At 38.3% G+C, this 16866-nt stretch overlaps 1 protein-coding gene across 5 annotated transcripts in view; it reads left to right on the top strand.

The window, feature by feature from the left end:
* The window catches only part of PTPN13 (protein tyrosine phosphatase non-receptor type 13), a 235606-nt gene that overhangs the window by 129347 nt on the left and 89393 nt on the right, over positions 1 to 16866 (top strand). For all 5 annotated transcript variants that reach the window (XM_043971895.1, XM_043971899.1, XM_043971897.1 and 2 more), the window contains 6 exons: positions 6387 to 6461; positions 6587 to 6761; positions 11310 to 11463; positions 11853 to 11991; positions 12236 to 12388; positions 15415 to 15597. In XM_043971895.1, coding sequence (XP_043827830.1) covers positions 6387 to 6461; positions 6587 to 6761; positions 11310 to 11463; positions 11853 to 11991; positions 12236 to 12388; positions 15415 to 15597 — 879 coding nt within the window. The remainder of the gene's footprint in view (positions 1 to 6386; positions 6462 to 6586; positions 6762 to 11309; positions 11464 to 11852; positions 11992 to 12235; positions 12389 to 15414; positions 15598 to 16866) is intronic.

Here is a 16866-nt window from a genome sequence, read left to right as displayed (position 1 = left end):
ATTAAGCAGGGAGCAGCTAGGTGGTACATTGGATAAAGCACTGGCCCTGGATTCAGGAGGACCTGAGTTCAAATCCAGCCTCAGACACTTGACACTAGCTATCTTACTATCTTGGGCAAGTCACTTAACCCTCATTGCCCCACAAAAACAAAAACAAACCCAGCATGGCAATTCAATATAAATTACATATGTGTAGTCATGTAAAACATTTCCATATTAGGTTGTGAAAGAAAACAGACAAAACAACCTCAAGGAAAATAAAGTTACAAAAATATATGTTTTGATCTATATTCAGACACCATCAGTTCTTTCTCTGAGACTGGATAGCATTTTTTTTTTTTTTTAGTGAGGCAATTGGGGTTAAGTGACTTGCCCAGGGTCACACAGCCAGTAAGTGTCAAGTGTCTGAGGCCAGACTTGAACTCAGGTCCTCCTGACTCCAGGGCCGGTACTCTATCCACTGCGCCACCTAACTACCCCTGGATAGCATTTTTTATTATAAGTCCTTCAGAGTTGTCTTGCTTGGATCATTGTATTCCTTGGAATAGCTAAGTCATTCACAGCTGATCATCTTACAGTATTAACTGTTACTTTGTACATTTCACTTTTTATCGGCTCATGTAGGTCTTTCCAGGTTTTTCTGAAAGCATGCTGCTCATCATTTCTTATAGCACAATAGTGTTCCATCATAATAAAATACCACAATTGTTTAGCCATTCCCCAATTGATGGACATCCCCTCATTTTTTAAAATTCTTTGCCACCTAAAAAGAGCTGCTATAAATATTTTTGTACATATAGGTTCTTTTCCTTATTGCTTTTTAATCTTTTTTTGGATACTGATCTAGTAGTAGTATTGCTAAGTCAAAGAGTATGCATGCTTTTATAGCCCTTTGGCCATAGTTCCAAATTGCTCTACAGAATGGTTGAATCAGTTTACAACTCCACCAACAGTGCATCAATGTCTCATTTTCCCCATATCCCCTACCACATTTGTCATTTTCCTCTGCTGTCCAATCCAGTAGGTATGAGGTAGTACCCCAGAATTGTTTTGACTTGCATCTTTCTAATCAGTAGTGAATTAGAGGATTTTTTTGTTTAGTAAAGAAGATTTTTAAAGGGGCAACTAGCCCCTAGCAGTGGATAAAGTGCTAGCACCTACTTTGCACGGTTATTGTGAGTATCAGATGAGATGATATTTGCAAAACACTTAGCATGGTGCCTGATACATGCTTACTCTCTTCCCCCTGAAAGTTATGTAGTAAACAGTGGTTAATAAAATCCAGTATAGGGGCAGCTAGGTGGCACAGTAGATAGAGCACCGGCCCTGGAGTCAGGAGTACCTGAGTTCAAATCCAGCCTAAGACACTTAACATTTACTAGCTGTGTGACCCTGGGCAAGTCACTTAACCCCAATTGCCTCACAAAACAAAAACAAAAACTAAAATAAAATAAAATAAAATCCAGTATACTTTTTACTGTTGTACTCTATCTATATGTAAGATCTTTTTTTAGTCCTTTCTAAGAGCATCCTTCATAAGGACAGTGATCAAGATATTTTAACCTTGAAACCATTTGCATAATGTCAGAAGCGGTCCTTGGGAGACATAAACCTATCTTCCATTCTTTTTCATATTCTATTCTACAACTCAACATATCCAGAATGGTTAATAACAAACCATGTCCTGTCTGTCTGTTCCTTCCCCAGCCCCTGTTGGCCTGGGATACTGAGAGGTTAAGTGCCAATCATCTGTGACTGGTGAGAGTCGGACACATAACAGGAATACCAATCTTCCAGATTCTATGTTCCACCATGTCTGACTCCAGGAAGGCCCTACTGCCTCTAGAGGGATTTATCTTGACCCTCTTATTAAAAACCTATAAGTTTTCTAGTAAAGACAAAAATATTTTTTTATGATTTATCATGCTGATCCATTCACAAACTACAATTGTTTTAAAATATGGCTTACATAGAACTTGGTATATTTTTTAGTGTGTATTACATATATATGTGTGTATATATATATTTCCTTCCAAGTGTCTATCATTTTAGACATGCAATCTACATTTAGATCGATATAATATATGAATGACTTTCTGAGAAGTCAATTAGCTTTGGATTGATGTAATCTGAAAGTCCAAAAAGAAGAAAGCATTTATTTCTTTATATTTTTAATGAGAGAATCAAGCTAAAGGATTGTTAGGAATAATGAAACTAAGTAACTTCTACTTTTGTTCTACTCCTACATTTTGGAAGAAATAACCCTAAGGAAAAATTTTTTATTTGAATATTCTGAAAACATTTTGCATACAAGATTTCTCCAAATAACATTTCTGTAAATGATAACTAACAATTTTTCTAACTTTTTCCTTTCAGTGAAGATTTGTTTTTCCTTAACCTTACCCTGTTGCCTTTCACCTCTGTTCAATTTTACTTATTCATTGGGAAACCATTCTCATTTGTTCTTTTTGTTTTTCAAAAGGCATGATATTAGTTTACTAATAAACATTAACCAGAGGCTTTATGTTAGTGTTTAATTCAGATGATGTCTTGTGTCACATTTCACAGCTGTCTAGCTGAATAATTCTCAGACCATACAATTGAATGACCTGTATATCAAATAGCACAGAAGAAAGAAAAATTATAAAATCCTAATAACCCTCAATCTTCCAGGGTGTTAGTGTTTTCAGTCTACATTTGGCCTGTCTGTGTTCTTCCTTTTATTTACTTTCACATCCAGACCTATTACTTTTCTTATCATGGATACTAACTACAATCAATCTTTCCTTGGATCAAGCCCAACTTGGCCATACCATCCTATTGGCTTGTAATGATTGGAATGATGCCACCTACTAGAGACTTGCTGTGGGAAAGCTCCACCATGAGGAAAATGCCTCAGAGGGCAAGGCCATGTGGCTTTTCCTTGGTATCAGGAAGTGACGTTTGCTCATGGGTGCTGTCTATCAAGGCTACCAGCCAATCAATTTGAGGAGCCTCCTATTTTCTAGGAGGAGACAGGAAGGAGGAAAGAGGGCCTGCGCGGACAGCTCTGTCTCTTTTGGGTTCCTAACTTGATGGTGGTGGTGGCGGCAGAGGACTTCACAGGAAATTTGAGGAAAGATAGGAATGCCAGGCTGTTGGAATTCTGTTCTCAATCTTTTTCTTTCTATTTTTCAATAAACCCTTAAAAACCTAAACTCGTTTTATCAGTGATTTTAGTCAGTTTTCCCCCAAACTGGGGGAACAGATTAGAATCCACATTTAGAATCTTAAATTACACAGGCTTTAAATATTAAAGGAATCAGTAGGTTTAAAGAGTAGAAGATTTTAGCACCAACCCCTCTTTCATTGTTTCTAGTCTCTTCCTCTTGTCCCATCCCCACTGCATTTGCTGCAATACAGCTTTCTTTTTCAGAGTAAAGAGAACATTCCTAATACTTTCTTTTTCCTTCTTAAAGTTCTACTCCAAAGTCTTGTCATGGCATTAAAGTTATCCTGAGTTATCAAAAGCTATGCCAATAGGCCATGGTCCAATATGAGATTGTACATCTGTTACATAAAAGCCAAGTGAAATATGGAGAGACTCCTCCCCAAGTTGGGTGTAAACTCAACCATGGCAACTCTCAAAGTTTTGAACCACAGGAATTCTTGAAGGCCTTCTACTGAAATGTAGGATCTGTGAGTCACAGGGAAAGAAAATAACAAAGATAGGCCCTTAAAGTACTGAAGTAGAGTAAATGTTCATTGTTGGAAATAGACATGTCCTCCCCTGACATAGTTAAGAGTGGGGCAGCTAGGTGGCACAGTGGATAGAGCACTGGCCCTGGATTCAGGAGTACCTGAGTTCAAATCCAGCCTCAGACACTTAACACTTACTAGCTGTGTGACCCTGGGCAAGTCACTTAACCCCAATTGCCTCACTTTAAAAAAAAAAAAGAGTATTGAATATATGTTTGTCAAGTCCAAGAAAAACAGATAATACAGTTAAATGTTACCCTTATTAGGACAAATATTTATTATTCTCTAGGAAGATTTCATTTGACCATTTCACAAAAGAATAATACTTTTTTAAAAAATTACCTTGAATCAGAGAATTGGAAGGGATTTCTAAGGCTCTCTAGTTCAGTCCATGTCTGAATGTGATCTCCTTTATGATATTCTCAATAAAGGGGCATTTCCAGCTTTGTCCTGAAGATCCCTAGAAGTAAACCATTCAACATGGTAGGTAGCCCATTACTTTTTGTGATAGACCTAGATGTGAAGTACCTACTGTCATTGAACCTTTTTTTTTTTTTTTGCGGGGCAATGGGGGTTAAGTGACTTGCCCAGGGTCACACAGCTAGTAAGTGTCAAGTGTCTGAGACTGGATTTGAACTCAGGTACTCCTGAATCCAGGGCCAGTGCTCTATCCACTGCGCCACCTAGCCGCCCCTGTCATTGAACTTTAATCTGCTGTATCTATGATCTTCATTGCCCCATTACCAAAGGTTAATAATAAAGACCAGATAATTTTATGATTATAACATACTTTAAATGTTTCTGAAACAGCTAAATTAAAACAGTTAAACTTAAAAAGCTAAAATTTCTAGCTAGAGAATAATAGTGGGTTTTTTTTGTTTGTTTTTTGTTTTTTTGGTGAGGCATTTGGAGTTAAGTGACTTGCCCAGGGTCACACAGCTAGTAAGTGTCAAGTGTCTGATGTCAGATTTGAACTCAGGTCCTCCTGACTCCAGGGCTCTATCCACTGCGCCACCTAACTGCCCCTACAATAGTGATTTATGTAGATATTTTGAAAATATAAAGCAGAATATTATTTCACTTAAAAATATGAATATCAAAATTCAGAGGATAATTTTAACTAAAATATTTTTTACTTATATTAAGCAAGCCTCCCATTCAGTTCCCCTCATTCATAAGGTTTGATCATTTTACCAAGCTTCTCTGGAATGCCTACTCTTCATAAGGCATTTTGAGCAAAAACTACCCCACTCATTTGCCCATCAACACATCCAATTATCTTTTACTCATCTCTAATCAGGTTTCTAGCTGTATCCACTATTCTTTTGAGTGAGTTATACAATGATCTTTTTCCTGCTGAGCCTTGGAAATAGCACATTATTAATTTGTCAAAGTCTTCTGTAAAGCAATTTAGAATTATTCAAAGAAAGCAGCGAAGGTGTCCATACCCTTTATCCCATACATTCCACCATTAGGAATAAGAATAAATGAATGAGGGGGCAGCTAGGTGGTTCAGTGGATAAAGCACTGGCCCTGGATTCAGGAGGACCTGAGTTCAAATCTGGCCTCAGACAGTTGACACTTACTAGCTGTGTGACCCAGGGCAAGTCACTTAGCCCTCATTGCCCTGCAAAAAAATAAATAAAAAATAAATCTATTTTTAAAAAAGAATAAATGAACAAATTAAAAGGCATTTATTAATTGTTTATGATATGTCTGGCACTCTGGGAATATAAATACAAGCAAGTGAATCAACCAGCTGTCCACATGCTGTAGTGTAATTCAGAGCTCTCTGGCATGACCTAGATAGATATTCCATCAAAGGAGACTGAGAAGGAGCAGTAAAATAGTCAGGAGAGTAGAGAGTTTGGTATCTCCAAAATTATATTTAGTATATCAGACCTTTATTTTACAAAAAGAAGTCATAGATTATTTGTGTGTGTTTTAAGGTTATACTACCACATGCAACAGCAGCATACATATTTGTGAATAAAATAACCCAAGAAATGGATCGGGAAATCCCAATTCTACATTCAAAGATCCTAATATGGGGCAGCTAGGTGGCGCAGTGGATAGAGCACCGGCCCTGGATTCAGGAGGACCTGAGTTCAAATGTGACCTCAGATACTTGACCACTTGACACTTACTAGCTGTGTGACCCTGGGCAAGTCACTTAACATTTATTGCCCCATGCTCCCCTACCCCCCCAAAAAAAGTTTTTGTTTTTGCCAAATGGAAGAAATTTGCCAGAACTTTCATGGGGTTATTTGTTGAGCAAAATTCAGAAATTAGTTATGATTTATACCTTAAATTTCTTATTTAGTTTTCAACTTTGAAATTAGCATGTAGAATATAAGGAAAGGCTTCAGGATCATCTATATCATTTATAGACCACAATAAATCTTTATCAAATTTGAATTTGATATTAAAAGAGTTTTTAAAGTAAATTTCTTTACTAGTGCCAAGCGCCATCATGAGAAATGTGACAGTGTACATCTTGGAAGAAAACAAGTTCCACATGACAATCGATATGCTTGAGGATGAATTATGGATATTATTTCCATGCCCCTTGCAAAAGCCTCATTTGTTGCTATATCACTCACTGCTGGATAAATACTTGTTGACTTCTTGATTTCTATGATTTACAGAACTTCTTTGGACCTGAATTTGTAAAGATGACAGTTGAACCATTTATATCTTTGGATCTGCCAAGATCTATCCTTGTAAGTAATAAAAAAAAAATACAATTTGCCTTGTTCCAAGAAAATAACTTCAAAAGTCATATGACTAAATAGTCAAAATTCTGCTATTGTTTTCCTTTAAAAGTTCTATATTCTTCCAATTGCAGACCAAGAAAGGGAAGAATGAGGATACCCGGAGAAAAATAAACATCATGCTTCTGAGTGGACAGCGATTGGAGCTGACCTGTGATGTCAAAACCCTCTGTAAAGATGTGTTCGATATGGTTGTGGCTCATATTGGCTTGGTGGAACATCACTTGTTTGCCTTAGCTAGTCTGAAAGGTATCGAGAAGTTTTTCTGGTTAAACAAATGAGAACAACTTTCATAGGCATCTTTCAAGGGAAAACTTTTGGCTATAAAAAAACAATAGATCCTATTCAACCCAAACTGCCATATCTGAAGTTACAAATGATCTCTTAATTGCGAAATCCCATGGCCTTTTCTCAATCCTCATCCTTCCCCTCTACATAGCCTTGGTCATTGTTGATCACCTTTTTCCCTTTGATACCCTCTTCTTTCTAGATACCACACTCTCAGCTCTCCTGCCTATCTGACTCCTCCTTCTCCGTCTCCTTTAATGGATCTTTACCTAGGTCGAGCCAACTAATACTGGCCATCTCAAAGAGCTCTGTCCTAGGACCTCTTCTTCCTCTATACTACTTTAATTAGTGACTTCATCAGATTGCATTAATTGGATTTTCGTCTCTATGCTGATGATTCTCAGATGTTTAATCCATGACCTATCTGCTTCAGCTGAAGCATAATATATTCTGCTCCAGCCTTTTACTTTTACTCTGTGTGTATCTCTCTGCTTCAAATGTGTTTCTTATATTGTAGGATTCTGTTTGTTTGTTTGTTTGTTTGTTTTTGTGGGGCAATGAGGGTTAAATGACTTGCCCAGGGTCACACAGCTAGTAAGTGTCAAGTGTCTGAGGCTGGATTTGAACTCAGGTTCTCCTGAATCCAGGGCTGGTGCTTTATCCACCGTGCCACGTAGCTGCCCCCAGGATTCTGGTTTTTAATCCACTCTGCTATCTGCTTCTGTTTTATAGGAAAATTTATCCCATTCACATTCATAGTTATGATTACTGTGTATTTCCCTGCCTCCTATTTTTTTCCTTTGTTTGTATTTTTCTTTTTCCTTTTCCCCTGTCCCTTCTCACTAGTGTTTTGTTTCTGGCCACCTCAGCATGATCTATCTGCTAACCCTATCTCCAACTGACTATTAGACATCTTGAGATGGATGTCCTATAGACATCTTAAACTCAACATTTCCAAAACTGAACTCATTGTTTTCCCCCAAACTTCCCTTCCTTCCGCACTTCACTATTATTGTTGAGGGAATCATCACCTCCCAGTTGCCTAGGCTCACTACCCCACCACCATATCCAATCTGTTGCCAAGACCTGTTAATTGAATATTGCAACATCTCTATAATATGCTTCCTTCTCTCTTCAACTCTGTACTGTCACGAGCCCTTATTACTTCACACCTGGACAATTGCAGTAGCCTGCTGGTTGGTCTCCCTGCCACAAGTATCTCCCCTCTCCAATCCATCTGCCAAAATAATTTTCATAAAGTACACATTTGACCCTATAACCCCCCATTCAATAAATTCCTGTTGTTGTCCAGTCATTTTTTTAGTCCTATCCTACTCTTCATGACGCCATTTGGGTTTTTTGTTTGTTTGTTTGCAAAGATACTAAAGTGGTTTGTGATTTCCTTCTCCAGCTTATTTTATAGATAAGAAACCTGAGGCAGGCAGGGTTAAGTGACTTGCCTAAGGTCACACTGCTAGTATGTGTCTGAGGCCAGATTTGAAATCAAGAAAATGAGTCATCCTGACTTAGGACCAGGACTCTATCTGCTTCACTACCTAGGTGCCCCAAAACTCCAGTGGCTCCTTATTACCTCCACAATCAAATAGAAAATCCACTGTTTGACATTCAGAACCCTTGGTAAACTAACTCCTCCCCACAGACCTCTTTTTTCTCCTCCTCCTCCTCCTCCTCCTCCTCTTCTTCTTCTTCTTCTTCTTCTTCTTCTTCATGGGGGTTAAGTGACTTGCCCAGGGTCACACAGCTAGTAAGTGTCAAGTATCTGAGGCCGGATTTGAACTCAGGTCTTCCTGAATCCAGGGCTGGTGCTTTATTCACTTCGCCACCCCACTGACCTCTCTAGAGCTAACACTCTTCCAGTTACTTTCTGATTCAGTGACACTGGCCTTGCTTTTCCTCACCCAAAATACTCTATCACTTGACTCTCAGCATTTTCTCTGTTTCTCATTCCTAGAACACTCTGGTTCCTCATCTCCACCTCCTGACTTCCCTGGCTTCTGTCAAGACCCAGCTAAAATCTCACCTTCTACAACACATCTTATTTCTAGTTCTTCCCCCCTTAGACTGTGAGCTACTTGAAGGCAGGGACTGTTTTTTGCCTTTCTTTTCATCATCTTAGTTAGCACAATGCCTGGCACATAGTAGGCACTTAATAAATGCCTATTGACTGACTGAGATTAAATTCCAAGACCTAATGGTGAGATCTTGTCCACAGGTAAGAGAGCAGAAATCAAGATTATGCCTGTTTTGGGGAAGGTAGGTGGTGTGATGGATAGAGCACCAGCTCTGATGTCAGGAAGACCTGAGTTCAAATCTAGCCTCAGGGGCAGCTAGGTGGTACAGTGGATAGAGCACCAGCCCTGGAGTCAGGAGGACCTGAGTTCAAATCTGACCTCAGACACTGGACACTTACTAACTGTGTGACCCTGGGCAAGTCAGTTAACCCCAATTGCCTCACAAAAAAAAAAAAAAAAAGGATTATGTCTGTTTCCCTAAAACTGGCAGGAACATCAGCTTATCTAGTCTTTGTAACATATTCAACTGTACCAAAGCCAGAGAACATTTGTATATGCTTTAAATTGACTTCAGTGATAGAAGGTAGACAAGCCAGGGAGACCTGAGTTCACATCCTCTTTCTGACACTGGTTGTGTGACTAAGGGTCTCTTATTTAAACTCTCATTTACAAAGGATTTGCTGATCTGTATTAGTGAAGGGAAATCCCACACTGGGAATCCTCCATACAAATAAAATCAAAGGCCCAGAAGCTCTCTGATTTATCTAGTACTTTAGGGTTCATGAGCTATTTTTTCAGAATTCTTTGAAGGAATAAAGAAAGGTCAGTTGGAAACAGATATAAGCAGAACAGCTTCAATAATAACAACACTGATTTTTGTAGATTTGAAGGGAGAAGCGAGGTGTGTATGCTGCTCGTCTACAACTGCCAGTGCAGCTCTCTTTGTCTGTTATCTTTCATAAGATGAGATTGTTCATCTTATTTGCTCTTTATTACGTTCAGGATAAATTTGTCATCATTCTAGTAACCAAACTTCCATGCGATAATGAGCTGAAGAAATATCAACATATGTTAAGTACAATTTCAGTGTATTCATTGGTTTCTAATTTGTTGAATATTAGTCATCTGTGGATTTAAACAGAATATTATCAGACTTGGCCAAAATTCTCCTGAGCATTCTGAATCAATAGGAATTTGTTGAATAATTCAAGTGTTTTATTAAATGCCTACTATGTTCCAGGCACTGGGCTAGGAGGTACAGAGATAAAAATGAATTTGTTCCTTCCCTCCAGGTCTCTGGAGCTGACTAAAAGGCAAACAGCTCATTCACAGCCAAGTAAATACAAGTTTATTTGGGGAGGGAGGAAAGCTTTAACAATTAGGCTAACATGAGGGCATTAGGAGTGTGAACACTCAATAGAACTTAATTAAAGCTTGATGGAATATAAGGAGCCTGAGAAACTGAGCATAGCAAGTCCAATTAAGGTTGGTGTGGGGGGTGGGGAATGCCTGTTGAAAGACTATGAGACAAGTGATGGAATGCTCAGGGGGATAATTTGCAAACCCAGGGAAACAGCAAAGATTTATGTAAATTAAGTCTGGAAAGGTATCGAGATTATACACAGTTTTAAATTCCTGGCCATGTATTTGCACTTGATCTGAGAGGAAACAAGTTACAGCTTAAGGTAGACCTGTGCCTTAGGTTAATTTGTTCAGCAATTTTTTGGAGGTTGTTTTGGAGAGGGGGGAAATTGGATTTAGGGGGACCAAATAGGAGGCTATTACACTAGTCTAGTTGAGAGATGATGAAGGTTTGAGTTAGGGTGTTGACCTTGGTTTGAGTTAGGGTTTCGACCTTGGGATTGTGATAGGCTGTCAAGGGGTCTCTACAAGATGCGGCAGTTGATCAGATATGGGGAGCAAGGGAAGGAGGAGAACCAGATATATCCATGATATGGTAAATGCTGGGAACTGGGAGGATTGTAGTCCCCTAAACAGAAATAGTTGAGTTTTAAGGATGAGTGGGTTTTGGTATGGAAGAGGAAGGAAATCAGTTCCATTTTGGGTGTGTTTAATTATAATGCTTGTACCCATGGGATACTGAATTATCTGTGATGACATGAATCAGAAGTAAATTGCTGATCTAGTTTCAGCTGGCAGTGAAGCTTCACATTAATTTCTTTGTTAAAGATAAAAAGTTACTAGGTGGCACAGTGGCTAGAGCACCAGATTCAGGGGGACCTGAGTTCAAATTTGAGTTCAGACACTTAACACTTATTAGCTGTGTGACCCTAGGCAAGTCATTTAACCCCAATTGCCTCACCCCCCCCCAAAAAAAGATAAGAAGTTAAGAAGAGTACTTTATGAGAATACTTGAGAGTGGTAGAAGAGAATACTTTTGAAAAGGAGACTATGCCTTCCTAAGATATTATCAAGTATCAATATTTGATCTGGATATTTTTCTCATCCTCTTTAGATAACGAGTATTTCTTTGTTGATCCTGATCTAAAACTAACTAAAGTGGCCCCAGAGGGATGGAAAGAAGAACCAAAGAAAAAGAACAAAACAACTGTCGATTTTACTTTGTTCCTCCGAATTAAATTTTTCCTAGATGATGTCAGTCTCATACAGTGAGTACAGAGAATATTTCTGCTCTTTTTTAAAAGCGTCTTTGAAAAAAAAAAAAAGGCGTCTTTGTTCTTTAGCCTCTATAACTTTTTAGCATTTTTAAAAAATTTTGAGTTCAAATTTTTCTTCCCTCCCTCCCTCTACCCCCACCCCCATAGTAAGCATGTTAATACAGGTTATATATGCGCAATCATATAAAACATTTCCATATTGACTCTATAACTTTCTACTATTTATTTCCTTGAATAGATTAATTTAGACCAAATCCCGATACTACCCTCAAAAAATTTTATATTTTTTTAATAAAATATTCCACCAGTTTGTAGGGTGATAAAAATCACTGAAGGATTAAAGAATAAAGGCTAAACATGAAATTTCCATCTTTCCTCAGACATACTTTGACCTGTCACCAATATTATCTCCAGCTACGTAAAGATATCTTGGAGGAGAGGATGCACTGTGATGATGAAACTTCCTTACTGCTAGCTTCCTTGGCCCTTCAAGCCGAGTATGGTGATTACCAACCAGAGGTACCACTTCCTTCTTTCATATAGGCCATTTCTGTGTTGTTCTTAGACCTGCCCTTATCCTAATCAATAACTGTATACCTTTCAAAAATTTCTCATCAAAGTCTGATCAAGACTTTATGGAGTGTGCTTTGGTGCTTTACAATGTGTCTCATTCTCTTTCATTTATCTATTTGTGCATTCATTTATCTGCTCGTTTGTTTACTTATTTATTTGTTTGTGTTTCATTTTCTCTCTCTTGTCATAGGTTCATGGTATGTCTTACTTTAGACTGGAACATTATTTGCCTGCTAGAGTGACAGAGAGAATGGATTTATCTTATGTGAAAGAAGAGCTACCTAAACTGCACAGTACCTACATAGGGGCCTCTGAAAAAGAAACTGAAATGGAATTTTTAAAGGTAAGTCAAACTCTACCCGGCCCCAAGGTGGTGTCAATAAGTTCCTTAGGTTCTCCTATTCATCCTACCACAGAAATATTTTACATTGAGTTTTTTGTTTTGTTTTGTTTTGTTTTGTTTTGGTGGGGCAGTGAGGGTTAAATGACTTGCCCAGGGTCACACAGCTAGTAAGTGTCAAGTGTCTGAGGCCGGATTTGAACTCAGGTCCTCCTGAATCCAGGGCTGCTACTCTATCCACTGCGCCACCTAGCTGCCCTTTAAAAAAATTTTTTTGAATTTTTATTTATTTATTTTACAATGATTTTTGATACAAACATAACACAGACTGGTATATCAGAGTATATAGCTTTCTGCACTTGGAGTCAGGAAGACTTGTATGTGAGCTATTTATTGGCATGGGCAAATCTTTAGGAAAACTAAAAGATCTATTCATCTTAAGAGTTTTATTGCACTCAAAACAAAACAAAAAAAAAAAGATGAACAGAGAAAGTATCCCATGTTTTTGTTTGAACTAGCTCCTTAGGGTACAAAAGTATTCATTCTCTTCTGCCTTTAGGGAGAGTCAAGTTTCCCCACCCTTTGTAAATAGTTAAAGAGGATTCGTTTCAGCTCTATCTAGATAATAGAGATGTAGGGTGATTATTTCTTGTAGTTTATGCCCATAGTGATATATATTAAGATTTGCAGCAGAGAGGTATATTTCAGTTAAACACAAGGAAGATTTGCTAACATTTCAAATACAACAGTCTAGTAACCTTTAGTGGGCTTCTTGGGAGAACCAAGGGACTTCCTTTGCAAACTGCAACCCATCTAACTTCTTTGATGTCTTTCCAGACTCACCCTATCTGTCTCAGTTAACATCCCATCCCACTTTATTCACCTAGCTAGTCCTCCATTATCTATGATTACCATTAACACCGATCAAAACCATTTGAAATAGAGAATCTGGTGGTATTTTCAGCCATATCCAAATAGTTATAAATTCATAGTTTTTTTATCTTTCTTCTATCCCCTCCCTCTACAGCACAACAGTACTAGTAGAGTAGAAAATTTTTTAAAAACCCATAATTTATTTGGGACTTAAAAAAAAAACAAGGGGTGGGGCAGCTTGGTGGTACAGAGAATAAAGCACTAAATTTATGAGGACTTGAGTTCAAATCCAGCCTCAAATACTTGACACTTATTACCCATGTAACCCTGGACAAGTCACTTAACTCTCATTGCCCCAAGAAAAAACAAACAAAAAACACAAGGAGAGCCAATGGCATTAGCAATTAAGAAGTCATGTGTAACTTTGCAAAGATCATTTTTAGTTTTGTCCTGAAGTTCGGCTCTCTAAATCAAGGGGGTGATAAGTGAGTAAAAGGAGGAAAAGAAATGGAAGCAGTGAAAACAGATAGCTTTTTCTGGGAGTTTGGTTGAAAAGGGGAGAAGAGAAATAGTATGAAGGTTTGAGGCAATGGTAGGATGTAATCAAGGTTTTTTTAAGAATGAGTGAGACTTGGACATATTTGTAGGCAGTAAGGAAAGAACGAGTTGATAGGGAGATTTGGATATTAGAAGAAGAAATGATTGTAGGGGCAATCTTTTGGAGAAATTAAAAGGGATGAAATGAAGGGTTCATATGGAAGGCCTTGCAGAGGAGAAGGGTCACCATCAGAGACTGGGTTAATTAATCAATCAATCAATCAATTAATTAGTTTATTCATTTATTTGTTTGCTTATTTATTTATTTATTTTTGCAGGGCAGTGAGGGTTTAATGTCTTGCTCAGAGTCACACAGCTAGTACATGTCAAGTGTCTCAGGCCACATTTGAACTCAGGTCCTCCTGAATCCAGGGCCGGTGCTTTATCTACTGCACCACCTAGCTGCCCACAGAGACCAGGTTAAAAAGGATGAAAGCGGGGCAACTAGGTGGCGCAGCAGATAAAGCACCGGCCCTGGATTCAGGAGGACCTGAGTTCAAATCCGGCCTCAGACACTTGACACTTACTAGCTGTGTGACCCTGGGCAAGTCATTTAACCCTCATTGCCCCACAAAAATAAAAAAAAATGCAACCAAAAAAAAAAAAGGATGAAAGGATGGAATTTTTTGACAAGGGACTGCAACTTGTAGAGAAAGGGAGAAAAGAGAGCCCATGGCAAATGTCCTTGAGTTTTCTCTAAAGTGTGAGTCCTTAGCTGAGGGGTATGGGGGGATTGGTGGTATTATATGCAAAAATATGATTAAGTAATGAAATTTAAAAGTTCTTGAGCCTAAGAAGTAGAACACTTGTGAGTAATAGCAAGATCAAGATTGGTGATTTCTATGAATAGGGGAGGTGAAATTGAAGAAGAGGTAAGTAAGAGTAGAGTAGAGGGTTAGAGTAAATTGAGTAAATTGAAGAAATGAAAAGTAATAATGTTTGAGGGACTTCGGGAATAGAGGAAAAGACTAACCTAGGCATTGAATTCTTTGAAAATTGAAGATAAAATACCAGGGGTTTGATAGATAATAGCTAACAAAGTCTGGATTGGTTGGTAAATTTAGATAGAGTAAATCTCAAAGCTGTTTGTTGCATATTGATACCAGAGGCAACCTGAAGTAGCCTTGGGGAGAAAGTAGTTTTCTGACTCCTCTTCTTGGACCTGTGAGTCAGGAGATAAAAGTGGGGCAGTGAGTATTGGAAAATGTGGCCATGAAATGAGAGTCATCTTGGGGTACCAGATCTCTTTTGTTAGTGGCAAAAGAAGGAAATCACACAAGAGGAAGAAGTGTAAAATAAAAGAAAGTTGGTTAACTATGGAACCAAAGTCCTAGTGGGCATAATAAAGGGAATAGTTGGACCTGTCCAACATGAGATGGATAGAGTTGACCTGAATGGGGGACAACATGGGGAGTTGGAGAGGTGCGTTATGGTTATTTCTAATTAGCTCAGTTTCTCTACTAGGTTAGATCGTAGTAGATTCTGTTATGGATACTGTTGATTCATTTTCCCAGTTATTTCCTTTTATATCTATAGAATTAATTGCCTTTCTTTTATAGGTTTGCCAAAGACTGACAGAGTATGGAGTTCATTTCCATCGAGTACACCCAGAAAAGAAGTCTCAAACAGGGATACTCCTTGGCATCTGTTCTAAAGGTGTTCTTGTGTTTGAGGTTCATAATGGGATCAGAACCCTCGTACTTCGCTTCCCATGGAGAGAGACCAGGAAGATTTCTTTTTCTGTATGTCTACTTAACTTCCAGTTTTGTGAATTGTTCTGCCTTGTTTATTGGAGACTCTAAGTGAAATGTATTCATGTCATTTCTTGCATGCAGTGCACATGATCTTTCTTTGTTGAATTGAGCGGAGTTAGATGCCGGCTGTTAAGGGTGATAGTATGACCTCTACTTAAGGTCTGACCCTGTTGGGATGTTTTCTTTTTTCCTACAAAAATATTTTAGGAGGTCAATCATAGAAATTCTTAATTAATTATCAGTTAGATTGTCTTGTTAAATGACACTAACATTTTGCATAAATCAGAGTTTGTAGCCCTAAAAACCTTTCTAATGGTAGAATTTAGTGAAGGTGAGAGAATTTTATGAGACTAACCTCCTGATTGTACATTGGACAGTGGTCTGAAAGTTCACTTCTTTTTATTGCCAGAGGTAGGCCTTGTTCTAGTTAGTGGCAGCGAGTCCTATCAGCAGATAGTCTTCCATTTTGTTTTGGCTTCAGATTTTCAGACAAGCCCTGGAGAATTTCCCGGTCTGTAAGAACCTGCTGAAACTAATCATTTCTGGATCCACTGGGAACAATTCAATCCACTCTCTGTACAATCAGTGGGGTTTTTGAGGGGGAGCAGAGTGAAAGAAGAGAATTGATTTCCTCTAAAAAGTCATGGAATCACCACCACTCTCCTCCAGGTGTTATTAGAGCAATGATCTAAGTGTTCTAGCAATCAGTGGACATTAATCTAGTACCTACTATGTGCCAAGCATTGTGCCGTCTCTGTAGTGCCTGTTGATGATACTAAGACAGAAATGAAATTGTTCGTGTCTTCAAAGAGCTTCTCCAGAACCGTCTTTCCAAAGTCTTTAGGACCAGAAATAATCTGACATGATTCAAGACCTGCCCACAGAAGACTGTAAGCCTTCTTCCTTTATGGAACTCATCAGAAGCTGAATGTAACCCAATCCTTGTGGTCACTCACTGAAGATGTCACAGCTTCATGATTTAGGTCCAACCTAGAACTATCCTCTTCTTTAAAATTTCCAGAAACAGAATCCACAACTTCCCCCTAATAATTTTGTCCTAAGTTTACTGGACCTCACTTATCCTGAAGTTCTTTTGTCTCTTACCTGAATCTCTTGACATAATTTAAACCCGTTTTTACTCCAAAGGAGATAATGTATACAAAGCAATTTACAAACATTAAAACCTTATGTAAATGCCAGTGGGTTTTTCTTTTTTCTTTTCTTCCTTCCTTTTTTTTTTTTTTTTTTTTTGCAGGG

This window comes from Dromiciops gliroides, chromosome 6, assembly GCF_019393635.1.
Source record: "Dromiciops gliroides isolate mDroGli1 chromosome 6, mDroGli1.pri, whole genome shotgun sequence".
Taxonomy (NCBI): domain Eukaryota; kingdom Metazoa; phylum Chordata; class Mammalia; order Microbiotheria; family Microbiotheriidae; genus Dromiciops; species Dromiciops gliroides.
The sequence above is the reverse complement of the archived record's forward strand: the minus strand, read 5'-3'. Positions and strand labels throughout refer to the sequence as shown.